Genomic DNA, 20,028 nt, shown 5'->3' with positions numbered 1-20,028 from the left:
TTAATGTAAGTTTATTTACTCTTCGGTCACTCAAAGTAAACACCTGGCCACCCAGTGTTATCTCCACTTTGTACAGGTTCCCAGCAGGCACAGAGACGCTGCATTAACATCAACTAGACTTCAGAACCTAAAGTAAGATTCAAGTTTGAATTAGGATGGAAATCAGATTTGACTTGGATACATTAACATTGAAAAAAACAAATGGATCAGTTTTGGATTTCACTACATGCCGGAAGTATACAGTATTAAAATCAAAATAGAAAATAGACGTTGCCAATGCAAACAGTGGTCTGTCAAAACATTCTTCGTGGGTCAAATATATTTTATAAATATTGTGTAAATGAGTTTTCTTCTAGTTGTTCCAATGTCATGTTCAAGTTTGTAATTTGTTATTTTTCATATCAGTATTGTAAATAGATGATCGCTTGTTCATTTATTTTTAAAGACAAAATAACTTCTGATATATAATAGCCATATAATAATGATATATATAATAAGTGAACAGACTTTGCGTTATCTAATCCATACTTCCCCAAATGCAATATGTAAAAAACCAATGTCTTCAGTATAGTATCTGATTTCTTTATAAAGGGTAAATCATTTTGATGTACAAAGAGTTCAATTTAATTCTTAATTGATAAATGCATATTTCTGTATCGTATTACTGTTATACTGAATGCGTATTGTTTCTCATATTCAGGTATTAACCTCATTCAGAACTTGGACAACGAATCAAGATCTAAACAGCTGTATAATTATTATTTCAAGAAAAAACCTCAGAAATAGTTGAAAGGGAAAAAAACTGTGAAACCTAGGCCAAAAAAAATGTCTGTTTAGGTTACATTGGCAAAAAAGTAGGGACGGTAGGTCGGGAGGATTTTTTTAGTGTCTTTCACTTTAAACGATTGGCCGGAACCGGAGATCGAAATCCCGACTTTTGATTTTTTTTCGTTGAAAGGTAAGGAAAAATTGGGGTCGGGGGTAAAAAATCAAGGTCAGTCGGGTAACTCTAAACAGACAAATTATTTTTTGGCCTTATATATATTCCTTTCCCAGAAAATTTCGTCTTTTAATTGCACTGTGTGGTCAACAAACGACACCAGACATTTAAACACACACGAACAAACAAGAAGACCCTAAACAGGTGTAGGATTAACTAGCTCTTTCAAATATACAACAATCTACTAAACCCAATACTGAAACATTTATCTTAAAATATGATGATTAAATTTAAAGTTATGTGTTCCGTAACTGGACGCAAATTTTGTCATGTTACTTTTACTGCAGTAATATATTGATAGCCATAAGGTTTGATGAATAAAGTTGTGAAAATCATTCAAATGGATAGACAAGCATATCTGATGCTCTTTGTAAACACCAGTCGCAACTCAGAATTTATGCAGTATAAAGTTCTAAACCTTATGTATGTGTAGATGAAACCATACATGCAGAAATAACTTTATTGTGTACTAATAACAATGTAAGAATATGACATGAAACTGTAGACTACAGCTTTGTTCCATGGTCTGACCGTATGCACTCATTTTAAAGTACTGTAGATGTAATTATAGTGATTTTGGCAGTTCTGTCAAAAAAATGCCAAAAATCATTTTAGCTCTTCTTTGTTATTGTAAAATCAAAACATATGCATTGTAACGTTAAGTATTGTAATTCTCAAAATATTGGTAATTTTTGGTGGTGAATACATATCAAAATTGTAATTCTCAAAATATTGGTAATTTTTGGTGGTGAATACATATCAAAAAGATGAATTTAAAGAAAATATTTTAAAGAAATCTTAATAAGTTTCCAAGCTTAATATTAATCTTGTGTTTCTGATTGCAGTGTGTCTTACCTTCATTCCAAGTGCACATGTTGTAATAAATGTAAATGGTATTCACCAGATATCATAGATAACAGCAGACATAACCATTCCACATCTGGTACGGTAATGAAATCATACTATGAATACACGTGTAGATGACATAACTACATAGAGAATCGTAATGACAAACTGATCACCCTACCTTGCATGCTCATAAATACTACAAAACGAAACTAACTGTAGTCATCGAGTGGAAACATACTTGGGAATATGTAGGGGATGGTATTTAAAATCACTTATGTGTTGTTGTGTTTGAAAGCATTGAAGCATTTATTATTGCTTGACAAAAAGGCTTTGTTTAATTTCAAAAATGAAAATACGTTCTCAAGGTCAAACAATGTCTTTATCTTTACGATTACAGGTAATAAGAAAAATCCAGATATCATAATATTAGGTTATTGAAATTTAGAATCGAGTCTTAAAGGCTATAAACCCGGCGACCACTTCAGTTATTGCTATGCATATTTACAAGTGTGTTATGTGTACATATGTGAGGCAGGCAGTGCGAGACTTTCGTGGAGATTACCATCTGTATGCCGAAAGGCGAGAAAGATCGCCGAATATAGTTGTTTACGACTGTCAAAACACTGTTAAAAGCGATGCTCCACCGAGCATTGCAAATAACAAATGTATATATGGTAGTTGACACATTTTTAAAGATGATTTGGTTTATATGTGGAAACAGCATGCGAGGTCATCTACATACATAAAGCCAAAGTAATCACACGATCAGGTAAGCACAATATAGATTGATATAGTTTATATTGAATAGACGATTTTCTAGAATGGCTGCTTATATAGCTAGTGCGGTAGTAATGCTTCTATGGAAATGTGAATGGCAGACCACAGCATGGTTTATTGACAAAGTAGCAGGTGGTGTACTCTAAGTTGGTTATGTGGACAGGGATACGAATGTGCATCTGAACTCTGTTTATTCAATATAGGGGAGACATGAGGAAGATCGACCCTTATTGATATCAAATATCTATATTTATCATATGACCTCCGTGTTTTCCTTTTCAATAAAGCCATTTCATAAGTTTTCTTAATAACACACGTGTGGTATAACCTATCTGCATTGTGATTCGGTGATTCCGATGAATGGTACATATTACTACGCGTGGGAAACGACCTTCTTTTTACTACGAAATATTAAATTGAATGACGACACCAAACTACTGTGTAGATTCATAAAGATGCGTTAAATCAGAGATGGATGAAAAAATCTTTCAAATCGCCTAAATAGTATAAATTAAAAGCGGTGAAAAAATGACGTCTGGCCGTCCTGCATGACGACAACCGTGAATAACTATTGGGGAAAGTGTTTTCGCGCCAAACGTCAATCTGTGACGCCACGAAAACGTCTCAATTAAAAAAATGTCGCTTGAGTAGTCGCTTATGTGCTACAAAATTTTCAAAGATTTCAGCATTTTCCCTTGTTTTATTTCGTCGCTTCAATTTACTAGATTTATGCTTGGAATAAACTGACTATTTTTCGCACTAGTTATTACGGCGCATTGGTACATGTACTTGTCCGAAATTTATTTTCTAGTGATACGGTCCGAATCGCAAGTGATCGACTGATTGATCATCTAGCAGAAAACTCCAAAAGGGAAGAAACAAAGGCAAATATTTGTCATAGGATAAATAGAATCTATCATTCGATCGGTTTCCCTTCATATCAGATTAATAAAACTTGTTTTCGATTTTCTAAAAATTCTAAACTCGTATCATAAATCTAATACGAACGGAAACTCACGACAGATCCTCTATAATTTTTTGTTGTTATAGATATCAAATGAAGGTCATTTTCTTTAATATTTAATCTTCCAGTCTATCTATGATTTAAAAGATATCGTTAGTACAATAAAGCGTGTTAAATTCACGTGTACAGGTCATGTACACCGATAAATTATATTCAAAGGAAAACCACACGTGCACATGTATGTACAACTTATTGAAGGAATGTATATATAATCAGTGTAAACTATGAAAAATGTACATGGCCTCTAATGTTTATATTATTGCTGTACTATATAAAGCTTGTTTAATATTTATTGCTTGTGTGACAGTGTTTTAAAATCATATTCTATATTGCGATGTCGACTGTACCAAGCCTAGATGTTAGTATCCATTGCTACAGTAACGGAAGCATGAACAAATGATAGGTTATGAACAGAAGAAAAGTTAGGTAAGAGGAGTAATCTAATACAGAAAGGACAGTCACGACAATGTATTCCACAAGAGGAAGCGTTCTCCGTTTAGTCGCCGAACATATTAATAGGTCATAATCATAATCTTACTTGCTATGACCAAAGGAGGCAGCGTACATGTATTTCTTATGTGATTCTGTCAGTCGACCCTCACCAATCTCTGGGTCGTCTTCATCAATCTCTAGTAAAGTATCATCACTGCTGTACTGAATCTAATTTTCCGTTTGTTTAATTGCATGTGGTAAAAACGTTTGTTATTTTCTAGTTTTTACTTCATTGCTTTAATTTGATTTATTTTATGATTTTAAACATTCGATATCATATTTAGACAATTTTGACCTATTGCAAAAATAACCAAGTGGAATGTCGTAGCGTATCGGAAACTATTCTGAAATTCCAAACAACCTTCGTAGTTCCCGGTGTAGCGTCATATTAAACATACTTGTTTGTAAACATGTTGATTATAAGTAGGGATCTAGATTGATCTATTTCCAGAAAGTTATGTGTGTTTATTTGTTAACTGTTTTTAGTTAGATATTTCTAGAAGTAGAAAGTTCTCAAATATTCTTGAATTAGGGTTTAGCTATGTATACTCCAACTGTCCAAAGCTAATCAGAACTGTAATGAGAACTGTAATGAGACCTGTAGTGAGACATATCAAGAATTGTACAGTGCCATATTAGATTCTATTGGGAGAGCTATTGTGACTTTATCTGGGGATTATTACAACACTTTGTGTGGATTTATTCATATTGCCTGGAACTTTACAAATCATCTGTGGACATTCATTTTCCTCCTGGATTTGTGATTATTGTTAATTTGAAACCTGGAAGGATCAAGGATTATACCAGGACATTCGCATACAGATAAGTAACACTTTAAATCATCGTATTAGTCTTTTACCACCACCAATTACTTTAGATATTGTAAACCATCTCTGTATAATATTGTATATATAATTAAATTGTGTTTTAAATTTAGCTGCTGGTTTCTCATTTCTGTTATTCTGGGTCATAACAATGGATATACCTTAAATCAATACTGATAGCGAATGTTGTGTGGTTCAACTGATATAGATATTTCAAAGACGAACATTAGTAAACCTTAGTAAGACTGAAACGTATTAGAAGACCATACTATTGATAGGTAGGGAATCAGCAAATTATAAATTTTAATCATGTCATTTGATATCTACAATATGTTCTGTACAAATGTATATATGATCTATTATTATATAATATGTGTTAAAGGGACATAAACCTAAATAAACCATGTAAATTTGAGTAAAATACATATTTACGACGTGTCAGATACCTTAATAAGTAATATATATCAGTTATTGTGAAAATGTGTCAATGAAAATAATTATAATGGAAATTCCATCTTTCTGTATTTTGAACCGGCCCGGTCGAATTTTTTAACGATAGTATAGTAGTGTTGAACTTTAGTGACCTCCCACAATGCACTGCACAAGTGTAAACAAACTGGTGGTTAAAAAACGTGGGCGAAGCGAACACAAACGAATTCTGATAGAAAACAGTGTACGTCAAGAGTCATTAACGTGAGCGATTGGGAAAGCACGTAAATATAAATGGATCGCTGAAATGCAAGAAACGGGAGCAACTCCCCACTTTATACTTGCGTGATGTACATATGTGCAATAAGTCCTCCCTTCGCGGTGCCCTGTCGAATGAAAAGTCTCGTTTGACTTTTGACTTATCATTCTTTCGCTATAAATACAAATAATTTTATAACATATGGCTTAATATTCATTTTTCAACCATCGTAAATTAGAAAATAATCTTAAAATGTGGAAAACTAATATTCCTTGTCATGTCAGCAAGTTTGTTGTTCAGTATAACCTCGCTTTCGGCCAGCTTTCGTTTTGTGTTCCAAATATAGAATATGACGGTATATTTTTATCATTTTTGAGGTAGGTATTCCTCACGTTTTCCTGTCGTTTTAGATTACCAATCATTGTAATAAAATATTCAATAACCATCTGAAAACCATATCTAAGCATACAGAACAAATTTTTTAAGGTTCATGTTCCTTTAAATATATTAATGTCTTAATACAAGATGCTCCATCGCTGACAAATGGTATTTTTTCACTATCAAAAACAGGAGCAGACGATTTCATAATTTTCTTCAGTTTTAAAAGTTACTTATTTTACACCATTACCACCATTGAAAAATTTGAGCTTCTTATTTTACTTCAAGTTGAAAATATAAAAAAATATTAATTGCTTCCCGAAAAAAAATCTGTGGCACTATATCCTACATGGAATGAAGTACTGATTGCGCATGCACCAAAGGCAAAATAAATTATCTTATATTATTTTTTTGTATTAATTAGACATATATATACAAGATTAAACACCAATTATTGTTCTAATTACATATGTATGAATGCCATTTTTGCTCTGTCGGCGGTGGAGCATCTTTGATAATATGCCTGATTTTTTTAAGTCGGACGAGCACCATAGGAGAATCATGAGTGTACATTTCGACGACACATTGAGGGATACTGGCGAGTTTGGACCTTACCAGAAGCGGATTTATTTCTTACTTTGTCTTCTTATCATCTTCATAGGTATATCTGATGTAATTAACGCGCTGCTGTTGTACACGCCCAGTCACAGGTGAGATCTGCAAATCACGATTTAAGATCGTTCTGGACCCGGCACCATCAAATTATTCTCAGACAGATTTTTCACTCAATTATATGGCTTTTCCATAGGCTTGAGTAAAAAAATTGTCAGGGAAAGTTTTATGGTGCCGGGCCCTGTTTTTTGTTTGTTTGTTTTTAATGATCAAAATTAGAAAATTTATAACATTTATTACGTCTTAATTTTAAATCACGTGGAGAATTTACATGCAGTTATATGGGACAGCAATCATAAACTTCTCAAACCCTTTTGTAAGATTCATATTTAATAACTTCTTAATAAAAGTACTCTTTTTAGAAGTTTTGCACATGCTTGGTCAGACATAAGTCTGGGGTTCAATTTATGAAGATATTTGTTTTTATGATAACGATTGTTGTTTTTGTTCAGTTGTTCCAGTTTAAATGTGTCAAAGGATAATAATAATTACTTAACCAATGGGACGGGCTCACTCAACAAAAAAGAATCGGGTTGTATGATAGAAATGAAAGACTTGAATACATCTGTCAGTAATGAAAGCATGAGTGTTTCTTGTACATCGTGGATGTATGATAAATCAGTATTCCTGGAAACAATTGTTACCGAGGTAAGCTTTTTGTCACATGTCATTTAACGGCGCAAATTATAACTTATTTCATAATGTTCTGTTTATATAGCAACGTAAGCCTACATTATTATCCATTATTTCGCACTGTTATGAAATCTCCCTAAACCCCTAAAAAACCAATGCATTGTAAGTATTTTAACTTTCAAAGTGATGGTAATTATTCATGGTGAAAATATTCAAAGCTCTTCTTTATTCGTGAGTATGCATATTATTTACTTACATAAGATATAACAAAAAAGAATATAATATCTTTCATTAGTTCATTTTCGCACAAGCTCGTGCTTTTTCAATTTGAACATAAAGTAACTCAAGTTTGATAAACATTATAAACAACAGTCATTTGTTTCGGAACCTCTGTATCCATCAGCAAACACATTAATAATGACCTGAGTATGGAATAAGACGACGTATTGTGGTAGATATTATAATATATTTTGTTATCTCCACTATCTACTAATTCAATTGATAAGGCTCATAATACTATATATTACAGAACGACCTGGTGTGTGATTCCAATTTGGTTCCTGTTTATATACAAATGGTCATTTACGGAGGCTCATTTTGTGGATCTTTATTACAAGGCATCGTTGCTGACAGGTAGGTTTCATCTCGGCTTTGAATAGTCTTAAATGTTCTAAAACATTTTTTCTGAACATTATATAATTAGCTTTAGTTCATACCAATATCTCTAATGGGCTTATATCGCTTTTGACATAAGGTTTTGCAAATAATCGTTGCTTCCTTATCATGCTTTGTTATTTATACAACTTTCAGCATTGGAAGGAAAAAGACAATCTGCATGAGTTTAATCTTCCTGTTGGGTTCAGGCCTGTCCACAGCCTGGTCAGTCAACTATTACATGTTTACAGTGTTACGGTTTCTCCAGGGCATGTTCTCTAGAGGAGTATACATCCCGGCTTTTGTCTTAGGTGAGAAATAACCTCCCTATAACAAAGCTTCATTTGATTTCAGCAGGTTAATATGGTACTACATATAGTACATATATGTATATATACCGACCTGTTTAAATACACTATCAATAAGATACGACGATTCCATCACATCAAATTTCACGGTATTGACTAAAACAAGAGTATTTGACATTTAAACTTAGAAAAGTATTTCCTTATTTCAAAAAAAACTCATCAACGGAATCTTCAAAATAGTAACGTATGTTCCATATAACATCTCTCACTTAGTCTGTAAAACATCACAAGAGAGTTGGACTTGTAGTATATATGATTCTGAAACATGTTCAGTTTAATGATTAATATTGTAACAAATGATTCAGAACACTCAGAGAAACTTTGTTTAAGCATATAAACATTCAAAAACATTGTCGTTGGTTGCGTTTTCAACATTATTTACAATATACTCTACTTTTTTATTGGTGGCTTGTTAACAAACCATATACAGCTATACACTTGTATCGATGTGTTGCCCGTAGGTATTGAATTGGTCGGTCCAACAAAGAGACAGTACGCGGGATTCCTACTCAATTTCTTTTACTCGGGCGGAAGTGTATTGCTAGCAGGTATTGGGTACGGATTTCGTCACTGGAAATACATCCAGATTGTTTCTACTGCCCCACTTCTATTGAGTTTGATTTATTGGTGGTAAGTAACGAAGCCTAGTTGTTCATATATTAGCTATCGACATTGTAATCACAGCATATACGTCTGGGAAAAGGTATAGATTATATTTTATACATTCTACTGTACCAGCATCGATATCGTTTTGATAAAATCACTTTTTTTCTATAAGGAATCGAACAACACCTCTGCATGCATCATAACAAACACGAGTAACAGCTTGTTTGATACTGTAGTATGCATATGTCCGTGTTATGTCTCCTTGTGTTAGTGAAATCCCCTATCGTAAAACACATTTTATGCTGGTCGTTACAATTACATTCCAACATAGGTCCTCCATCTCCGAATCATGAGTTCAAATTCCATGTGTAGCAGTTGCCAGGTACTGGCTGCTGGCAGGTGTTTTTTCTCTGTGTACTCCGGGTTTCTTACACTATCTTAACCAATCAAACCAAACCAAATTATACTTACAATCCGCAAACTAATCGTTCCACACCTCCTTTATTTTAAGGATTAGAAACTACCAAAGTTATGGAATTTACTTGACCAAGGGACATATACCAAAATTTTCCTCACTACTTACACAAAATATTCAGTGAAGTATGGAAAAGTGGTGTAATCATACTGTTTAGCTGATGCGTCGTTCTATGAGGATCAGCAATGTGGATAGGGCATTAAACTAAAACAAGAAACGCAAACAATTATTTACATATAAATGAAATTTCGCATTTTATTCATAAGAATTACCAAGAAAAAACGATAGGTTGTAAATTAACCTTTTTATAATCTATTTATATTCACAATGGCGTGACATTGTGAGAAAACGATTTCTAAGAAACAACTTTTTACGAAACCATTACCTTGTCTGCGATTGAATTCACATGTCTCGACATAATACCACAAGCCCTCCACATGTGGGGCAGATGTCACACTGGAGACCCCGTTACATTGTAGGATTATACCTGAGTATCCATTACATTGTAGGATTATACCCGACTCCCTATTATATTGTAGGATTGTACATGAGTATCCATTACATTGTAGGATTATACTTGAGTCTCCGTTACATTGTAGGATTATACCCGAGTCTCCATTACATTATAGGATTATACTTGAGTCTCCATTACATTGTAGGATTATACTTGAGTCTCCATTACATTGAAGGATTATACCCGAGTATCCGTTACATTGTAGGATTATACCTGAGTCCCCATTACATTGTAGGATTATACTTGAGTCTACATTACATTGTAGGATTATACGTGAGTCTCCATTACATTGTAGGATTATACGTGAGTCTCCATTACACTGTAGAATTATACCCGACTCCCTATTACCTTGTAGGATTATACGTGAGTCTCCATTACATTGTAGGAATATACCTGAGTCTCCATTACATTGTAGGATTATACCTGAATCTCCGCGATGGCTGATAGGTCACGGGAGAATCGCAGAGGCTAACGTCGTACTAAAGAAAATAGCCCAATCCAACAACACGGAGAGTTGCGTGCCTTTGAATGAAGATTACGCCGAGACCTGCGAGGTGTCCAAGAGGAGGTCCTATAACTTCAGGGAGTTTATATCTAGTCGTTCATTAGTTTGTCACTCACTCATCATATTTTTCAACGTGTAAGTTTTTTAGATAACGTATCAAAGACTCTCAATATTCGTTAATATATTCGTTAATAAGCTAGTTATCTTCGAAAGGGAATGTTAATGATAATAATACAGGAATAAAACACACTGTAGCGAAAAACTGCGAGCTGATCCCGCCGATGCCACCAATTGTAGCGAAAAACTGCGTGCATTACGTGTATATGCGTATTCCAAGCCCGCAGCCCTCGGGAGATGCCTTCTAGGATAGCGTCAGGCACCCGCCACAATACCCGAGTTTTGAAGAGTTTTAAAGTAGAGTGGGTCGTCGAGTAAAACACAATTCAACGCCGTAATAAAGTTCCATGTGTATTCAGCAAAAATAGCATTTACAGGATACAGTTACAGTTCACAGGATAACCACTCCGCTCTCTCTAGCATATAGACGTGCACTTAAACAATAGTCCAAACTCCTGAACTCCGTTATTCAAACCAGCTAACACTTGAACTCCTCGAGCTTCATTTTCGCGCCCCTTATATACCAAACATGCAGGAGCCCTGCAGGAGCGCAGGAGCGCTGCATGAGCACCCCGCTCCTTTGCAGGAGCGGTGGGCTCTGGTTATCAAAATTGACAATAACAATAAAACATAACACTTAGAAAAACGAGTAAATGTTGGCCGTGTGTAATATAGATGTGGACACTGGCAGGTTTTCCAGACCGATGTAGCCATTTGTTATAGATAATGGTATGGGAGGCGATTAATACCTCTCAAATAGGGGGGCAATAAAATTGAGGGAGCCCCGCAGACGATAAGTGCCACGACCGTAGATAATTAATTACTTCACGGATTAAGCGTGTCCAGCGTATCCCCCATCTAATTACCTGTTGTCAACAGATAGACGCGCTATAGAAAAAGCACTATTTTAAAAATAATGATGTATAGACAAATACTACAGAATATAGAAAAGCACAATAGAATATATAGAAAAATAGAAGAACACATTTAATATACGTTGTGTAAACATTATTTCAAACTTTGTTAGATTCACCCCATGTTACTAAACGTAACTTAATAGACAGAACAAAAATCCTTTTAAGGAAATAAGTGATGCATTAACGATGAAATGGCCATTTAACTCTCTCAACAAAGTTCTGTATATGTGTTCATTTATTAGTTCACAGATATTTTCACTTTGATACTTATCCGTGTTTATTGCTCGCGCGATGTCAATTTGCACCAGTAATAAGCTTAGTTTTCATTTATTCCAGGTTTTTTTTTTGCGTAAATTAACTTAATATAGCAATTATATAGTATTAAATCATAGATAGATGCCAGGCCTTTAATAACTGATTTACTATTATATCATGGCAAATACATTACTACCTAATAATAGATTTAATTTAACACACCAGTCATGTAGTTATAATTATCTTATTTCATTTTACGATTCAAAATATGCAATACTTAGTCCTAATGTAATAGGACAGCTGTTCACCACACGTATTGTATACTATATTATATGTACTTACCATTCCTGTCTTTGTAGCTTTGTTGTATATCACTGCTACTTTGGATTTGCTTTGAATACTGAGAATCTGAGCGGCCACTTTTACCTAAACTTCCTGATAAATGGACTAGTTGAATTTCCCGCCGACGCAATAGCACTGGTCTTCAGCAACAGAATCGGGCGAAAGAAGCTCTATATAACATCGATGTTTATTGGTGGTGTCCTGCTGTTAGGCAGTGCAGGGATGATGCTGTTTTCAGTGGAAGGTAAACGATATCAACCATGCACATTAGTTCATACATGTACAAAATCATCGGGTGTAGCGTTCTGTTTTTCAACTTTGAATATAACAAAACAAAAACCGATACCAGGAAACGTTACATCACATTAGTCAATTTATCTTTTTACTGCATTCGGGAAATGACGTCAAAAATAAAAAGAAACTTACATAATACAACAAATGTATTACAACAAGTTTACGTACAATGTGGATATAATTTGATTTGATCAGTTTTTTTTTCTATTATTTTTAATGATTTCATCTTTCATTATTCACGTTATTATTTACTTTATGTTGAGTTATCCAATCTTCTTCAATACCTTTGTAGTCTGGCGTAACCGCACGGAATCTTTGATTTAATTGGGGAATACTGAGTCAATACACTTTCTGATGAATTCCATTTTATTCTTATTTGTCAAATTTATCAAGATATTAAAATAAATTATAAAGATATATCATTAATGAAAACATCCGTTTATCAAACTTTAAAGTACTACAATTCTCAAACTTTAAAGTACTACAAATCTAAATGCTCTAAATCAACTGAGTTTATCTACTTTGGTCAGATATCATTAATGTAATGATGTTGTTCATTATTCCCTGCATACATGCAATCTCCTGTATGTATGCCAATTATATTTATGTTATCTTTTTATTTGTGTAAAAATGTTGAAAAACCTTAATGCAATAACAGAATTTTGAATTTGTAGGTCTTCGAAACACGACCGTTGCTATGGCGATGCTGGGTAAATCAGGTGTGACAGTGGGGTACTGTGTTATATACTTATGGGCAGCTGAGATATTCCCCACAGTGTTCCGTAACAGTGGTATGGGTGTCAGCTTGGCCTGTGGTAACATAGGCTATATCGTAGCTCCATTTATATCAAAATTGGTATGTATTACATTATCGTACTTTACTATCCAAACACTAACTAATGGGTTTAGTGTCAGTAGTAAAATAAGATAATTTATATAAGAAAGTTTTTAGAAAAAGAATTATCATAAATATACTGAAACGTGTACAGGTAAGTTTTCTCCAGTTCAATCCTTAAGTAAAATTCAGATCAATTTTTTATGAGTTTGAAGTTCATTTGTAATTCACGTGAGTTCTATTTTTGGTCGATCGCAATGGAAATCAACCAGAATTCACATGAACAGTTCTATCATAAATTCATATGAAATCTGTTTAGGTCAATTACAACTCCAATTCACCTGAATGTAATAAGCAATCACTTAACTACGTGTATACTACGTATTTCAGTGGTTCTGTGTGTTTTTCCTATATGATCACCATGCATTGAAAGATTTGAATTCCTTCTGTGTTTGTTTTGAGTTTTAATTTCTGAAGATTAATAATAAACAGTTGGGTATTTTTTCCATGTTCCTCTTAAAAGAATTTTGAAGTAAGATTTTAAAGTTTTTGTTTCAATATAAAAGGATTTATAAAAACATCGTCTTACGCCTTAGATCTAATTCACGTTTCAATGCGATTACTACGGCGCCACAGAGGCGACAAGAATTTTTTAATGTAGGGAAAAAACTAAAGAATGAACAATATTTGTATTTATGTAAGGCGAAAAATATTTCATTTTATGTAGTGTAATTGTTTGATTTGATATTTCAGTTGCCTCTAAAACAAATTATGATCAAAGGTTAAACTACAAATTAATTAACGGTCTCATCCATTTAAAGGATATTCATCTATGATACTAATAATTCTATGTATAATTGTTATTGGATGGGAATGTAGTGAGGATATTTAACTGCTGGGCAAAGGCATTACGGATTCCATATCTACTAGATCATTGGGTTTTTTTTGCAGGCAACAAATTCAGACGACACAAAGAGTGGAGCGTCGCCATTATTTGTGTTTGGATCATTTTCTATCCTAGCATCATTACTGACACTGTTACTTCCGGAAACTAACAAGGAGAATCTACCGGAGAGCGTCGGTCAAGCACGGCAGGCATCGAATCATTTTAAAATGAAAATTAAGATCCAAGACACATCTTAATGATAGGTTTATGTATAGTCGATATGTATTGGAAATGATTCATTTTGTTCACCAATTCGTAGCAATGAGTGAACTTTGTATTAATGTAGCATATACACAGGGTTTGTTTTGAAATATAGAGGTTTGTGAATAATAGATGTTTTCTGAGCGAGATTCATGTTATATCGTGTTTCGTGAGATATTTGTTTGACAGCATGCGGTTGACATTCTCTACCTAATTTTGTGTATTACTATCAGCATCGTATTTATAGATTACACTTCAAAATAACTTCGATTTTTCATGAAGCAATACGCCTTATGTACCAAAATAATTATATTAAGTCGAAAAAGAGGTTAAGAAGAAATTCTAAATAACAGCTTCCGATTTACAAATATTTCGTCGCTGCTATCAAAGGATGGAGGGCGCTTTATCAATATTTTCTTTACAAACCAATAAATAATATTTCAAAGGTATTGTATAAGTGTGCATCCTGTGCACATTCCTTTGATAATTACTACCCTGAATTTCAATTGTACAGTTTGTTTGAATGAAACTATCTAAATGTTACATTTTAGCAGATATCCATTGTGAGACATGAAAACTAGTTTGAAATGAAACATATTATACTAGTATATGAAATGTATAATACAAGCATTTGCTTGGTGTTGCTTTTTGTATGTTATTATTTTTGCGTTGCCTTTAGGTGACTTCCCTTTTAGTATGCTTCCAATCTATCTACAATTCCTTTCAACCGGTTGTGGTAATCTTTGTACCTATATTGTTATGACTGTACACACTGATACAGTGCTTTCCTTTGATAATATGGAATGAGTAGACTGAATGATATAACGGTTATAGTGACATATTGACATATTGAATATATATGTTTATTGTCTCAGATGACGTCAAAATTCATTGGAACTCAAGGGAGGTGGAGGTAAGTCAAAGAAAAAAATATTGTCAAAAAGATGTGAAGATTGCTTCATTAATTTTTTACGATTTAGAGACAAAATACAAGCAATATCCAACTGATATATGTTTAGATAGGACATTCAAATGTTTCTAGCCTGTTATTTTCCATCTACACTTTGTGGTAATGACACCGGATCTAGGTAACCCCTGAAGCGAGAGTGAAAAAATCAGGATTTGAACAGAGCTAAGATTGTCGCTTTTATCTGCATTTAGAGATGTTTTTGAATACTGCCGTTTGGTACACGTGTTTTCGAACCACACAATGATATATACATGGTTTTCCAGAAGTGTCGCAAAAAATAGATGTTAACATGCCACCACGGCAAGGAAGGTAAATCGCATGTCGTTAGAACAGAACTTTCTATCGACCATAAATACATAATTTAGTACTACATTACTCTATTATGATATATAATGGTTTGAAGCCTCGGGTTGACCAGTCAAAATCTTTCACTCAGGTTAAGATATCCCTGTTCACTTGACACACCCATGTAAGATTCTATTAATATGTTCCCTAGCTACCACAGGATATACCTGTGAAGTATGGAATAAATGGTTCTTCGTACATATGTAGCTTGACGCAACATTTTGATTACACACTTACAACATGGTTTATGTAGTCAAGCGAAGAAGAAACATTACTTGACTAGGAGCAATCCGTAAGATGTTCTAATTCCGTTGAACTTGACTGACTAAGTATTGCCTATGATTATTCTATCGTCTTTTCAGATTTATCTAAGAAATTAATTGGCACTAAATAACAAGTCACAATTTTGAAATAACAATAAACGTAATCGACTTCATCTTCTGTTTAAACTAAAGGAATACAATGTAGGGGACGGTGTTCAGAGGAGTGTGTTTTGTCTATACATTACGTCGATAAAAATGAAAAAGTGGAAATAAAAGAAATGGGTGCAAGGAAGTCGCATTGATATATAGAGGTAGGGAATCAATGTCCGGATATAGGAACTTTACCATGGAGAATGGTCAGTCAGATTATCTATAAGGTGTAACAGTTAATTAGTTTGTTGTAAGTGAGTGTACCTGGTCATTAATTTGTTGTAAGTGAAGACTAAAGTCTGCTATGAATATTGAAGGTAGGCAAAGAATTTTCCGTACACATCTAAATTAAATAAGTACATGTAATTAGCAAGCATTTCATCACTCTCCATGGTAACACATATACAGCCTTCACAATGTTATTGAAATAGAAAACATATAGACATAAGATATGTCTCAAGCTATCCCAGAATGCGCAATTCATGGCTCACGAAAACGGAAAGATTTTTACAGAAAAGTATGCATTCTGAATGAGTCTTGCGTTAAACAATTTACCAACACTTTTTTGTTCTCATTGTCATGTCGCAAATTTTTAATGCCATCAATAATAAAAAGATGCTGCTGTACTCCGATTGTTGCCTACAGAACAAACCGTTGTTTAAACCGGGTGTGTGATGGTGTCAGAATCATTCCTTTCTTACGTAACAATGAATATCAGCTCCAAATGTATAATTTCCTTGGCCAGTGTTATGTCGGTGCCGTTCGAGAACTCTTCCACTGATTTCTTTAGATTTAACAAGGAATGGTTTCATGTTTATTTAGCGAGAAGTAGAGTAGAGAGTAGAGTAGGAATCTATCTTAGGGATATTCATAATTATAATAAATTAATACATCCTGTATACAATTAAAGATTTATTAATATCAATGCGCGTCGTTTTGCGTATGAAGATATCAATACACTTTTTTTGCCTTTGTCGGCAAATATCATTGTAGGTTATAATCAATCATTAGAATCTATCAAGCTAGGCAAGATATAAAATCAAAGGAAGGTCAGTAGTATTTTATTTTTAGAAATATGATTCTCTGTCATTATCTAATATGCAGGCACCTGGATTCAAGTTCGATAAACTAAATGACTTCCTTGTTATTACACTTATCCTAAAAGAGATAGCATGCCTCATATAGTTCAACTATGTAGGTTTTAATAGTTACGGACTTACTCAGTGACAATACATATATATGGCCTAACCTTGATAGAGCACCTGTCAACCTGTCCCTCTGACGATTTAAACACTGTTGTTATACATCACGTTGATGTAGAGATTAAGGTTAAGCAGCCAGGTATGATAAAATATAGATAATAAAAGCAATGATTCATTGAGAGGAATATATTAACTTTGTTTTAGGAGTTCAAAAACCTGTTGATATATAATTCTAAGTTCATGTATGGATCGTAAGTCCACTACATAGAAGGGGAGTAGCACACAATTAATCGAACCCGTCTGTTCTGCGCATACAACAATTAAATCCAGGCTTGGATTCTATATAGAAATCGCCAGAGAGCATACTGACAATTAGAACGAATATACGTACCCGGCCTACTATACCTTTCGGCCGGGTACGAATTGGTCCCTATGTGTCGTAGTGGAGCACTGCCTTCGAAAATCACTCGGGCATAGTTTTCTATACTTTTTTGTAGGTTTCCAATTATTTTATGCGTATACATGCATTTACATATTATTTTTGTCCAAAACAAGCATAACTATTCTTAATATCTACCGTACCGCTCACAAGACGTCAAATTCACAATTTGTGGACTTGCCGTATAAATTCTCTTCAGAAAGACCTTCATATGTATTATGTAAAAAAATAATGCCTCGATGAGAATTCGATATTTTATGTGGTTCAGTTTTATTGCCTAGTAGGTAAGCGATATCAAACAAGTACGATAGAAATGCAAACAAACGTTTTATAATGGTTTGCATAATCTTTACTTTGCTCCATTAGCAGTAATAGGCACCAATTGTAGCTCTAAAGACGACACCATTTTCTGTCAAAAAGTCTTTTGAGCTACAATATTGCAGCTAACTGACAATTAACTTCATTAAAACATCGTTGTTCATTTATCAAAGATACTTCTTTTCGTCTGACTATTTTACTCTGCTGATTAATACATAAATGTTGTTACATATCTATACACAAAGCACGATCATATTACTTGCACTCCTTTGTGTAAGATTAGTATCTGCTTCTACCACATATGTACCGATTTTAGAAAATGTAGTCGATTTTACCTCTTTTGCCTCAAGTCCACCTCAGAGGCTCTTTTAAGCATTACGGGAATAGATGTATAGTAAAAATTAGGCTTGTTTAGTATGTTCATATTCACATTAAACAATGATTGATAAATGCTTTATGTATGTTGATATTTATTTTTTCTTCTTAATAATTATGATTGGAGAACCATTTATCATACTTTAGTTTTAATGATATCGATCATAATTAGGAAAGTATACGCCTACTTCGTGATTTTATTGTCAATTTGAACTAATGCATAATGGTTTTAGTATGTAAGTAATAGGTACACAATCAGAAACGCGGTGTCTGTTCACGACTGTACATTACAGGTAAATCAAGACGTATTATGAGATATTCGATTACAGAGAACTAACTATGTCACATTTGGTCACACTTATGGTGTTGAGTTCGTTCCTTTTATTTGGAATGACCACTGGTCAGAACTTGCCACGGACACGCGGGTTCCCTGTCGTCCCTAACAACGTCATTCGTTCAATAATACAAAGGCTGAGGCGCCAACCGGTGAGTAGAGCAAGCTTTGGAGCTGAATTTCATACAAAAAATAAGTTTGATTTCGTCAAACGAAATGTTATGTTTATCCTAGATTTGGAGCAAAATGTAATGGAAGGATGAAGATGCCACTAAAACTCCTTGTGGGTCCTGATTGGTCTACATTGTATTTACCATATTACAAGTAGCTGCCTAAGTACATTATAAACACCAGAATATTGTTTCTCTACTTAGACACTATATTTTATGGCGGAAAGGTATTTTGACGCAGTATGCGGTGGTTAGTTTCTCTTCATCTTTTCATGATGACTTAAGCATACTTTTATATGAATCCGCGTATGAAACCGCTACGCAGATTCACACAGTTTGCAAACAAAAATTCTTTCTTATCCCGATGAAATTAAAAAATAGTGACATCAATGCTTATAAATAATTGTGTAGTCTACTGTCTACTCGAGTCTAATAAAATGCATATACACGAACGATTTCTTTGATTTTCCAATGGATTATTTTCAAAATAAATCAATACACAACGCAGAAAGCCAGATTTAGAATGAAAACAATGAAAAAATATAGATCATCATGATATCAACAACTTCCCCAACGCGTGAATGATATCTCTCATGTGTATTTAAACTCTATTACAGTAGTTAATTTTCATACTTTTAAAAAATCGAATTAACTAACTACATGTAGATTTTGATATACATGATATACTACAGGCATTTGTTGGGGAACCTCTATATACACGTGTTCATTAGCTTGGAAAAGACTTCCGCCTTAGAAACCAATCAAATTGGGGGATTTTGGGGAATGGAATATATATGATTGTGGTCTATATCCCCAGCGGTAGATGTTCGACATTGCAATTTGCACCTATGACCGAAGCTGTACCTTAGTACAACATCAGCAACTTTACATTCCACATATCGCTGTGTATCCTTAACCGCCTTCTGAATATCCTCGCCGTAGAAGCGTTACTGTTGCCAGTGATTCGTATTTTGTGTGAATCATGTTCTATCTAATACATATATTTATTTTCATTCTTTGTATCTTGATAAAGAACATATTTTTCTTTTGATATAGTATGAGTTGTCTTTTTTAATATTCGGAACTTCAAAATTCA

At 33.9% G+C, this 20,028-nt stretch overlaps 1 protein-coding gene across 3 annotated transcripts; it reads left to right on the top strand.

The window, feature by feature from the left end:
• Positions 1 to 2,393: 2,393 nt before the first annotated feature.
• Positions 2,394 to 19,981, top strand: LOC138304656 (organic cation transporter protein-like). 3 transcript variants are annotated; one of them, XM_069244854.1, is made up of 10 exons: positions 2,394 to 2,618; positions 6,570 to 6,742; positions 7,157 to 7,352; positions 7,867 to 7,970; positions 8,148 to 8,302; positions 8,821 to 8,989; positions 10,370 to 10,594; positions 12,108 to 12,334; positions 13,059 to 13,240; positions 14,171 to 19,981. In XM_069244854.1, exons 2-10 carry the CDS (start codon positions 6,594 to 6,596, stop codon positions 14,360 to 14,362), a joined length of 1,599 nt encoding a protein of 532 aa, XP_069100955.1. In that variant the 5' UTR covers positions 2,394 to 2,618; positions 6,570 to 6,593; the 3' UTR covers positions 14,363 to 19,981. The 3 variants fall into 3 exon arrangements, with proteins under 3 accessions (XP_069100955.1, XP_069100963.1, XP_069100948.1); XM_069244847.1 differs by lacking the exon at positions 2,394 to 2,618 and having other exon boundaries at positions 4,492 to 6,742; XM_069244862.1 differs by lacking the exons at positions 2,394 to 2,618; positions 10,370 to 10,594 and having other exon boundaries at positions 4,460 to 6,742.
• The last annotated feature ends 47 nt before the right edge of the window (positions 19,982 to 20,028 follow it).

Source organism: Argopecten irradians, chromosome 1, assembly GCF_041381155.1.
Source record: "Argopecten irradians isolate NY chromosome 1, Ai_NY, whole genome shotgun sequence".
Classification (NCBI taxonomy): domain Eukaryota; kingdom Metazoa; phylum Mollusca; class Bivalvia; order Pectinida; family Pectinidae; genus Argopecten; species Argopecten irradians.
Note: the sequence above shows the minus strand (reverse complement) of the source record. Positions and strands in the feature narration are given on the sequence as shown.

Coding starts and splice junctions, on each gene's coding strand:
- LOC138304656 (XM_069244847.1), top strand. CDS start 6,510: ATGCCATTTTTGCTCTGTCGGCGGTGGAGCATCTTTGATAATATGCCT. Junction 8,303..8,820: donor CATCCCGGCTTTTGTCTTAG/GTGAGAAATAAC, acceptor TGTTGCCCGTAG/GTATTGAATTGGTCGGTCCA. Junction 10,595..12,107: donor CTCATCATATTTTTCAACGT/GTAAGTTTTTTA, acceptor CTGTCTTTGTAG/CTTTGTTGTATATCACTGCT.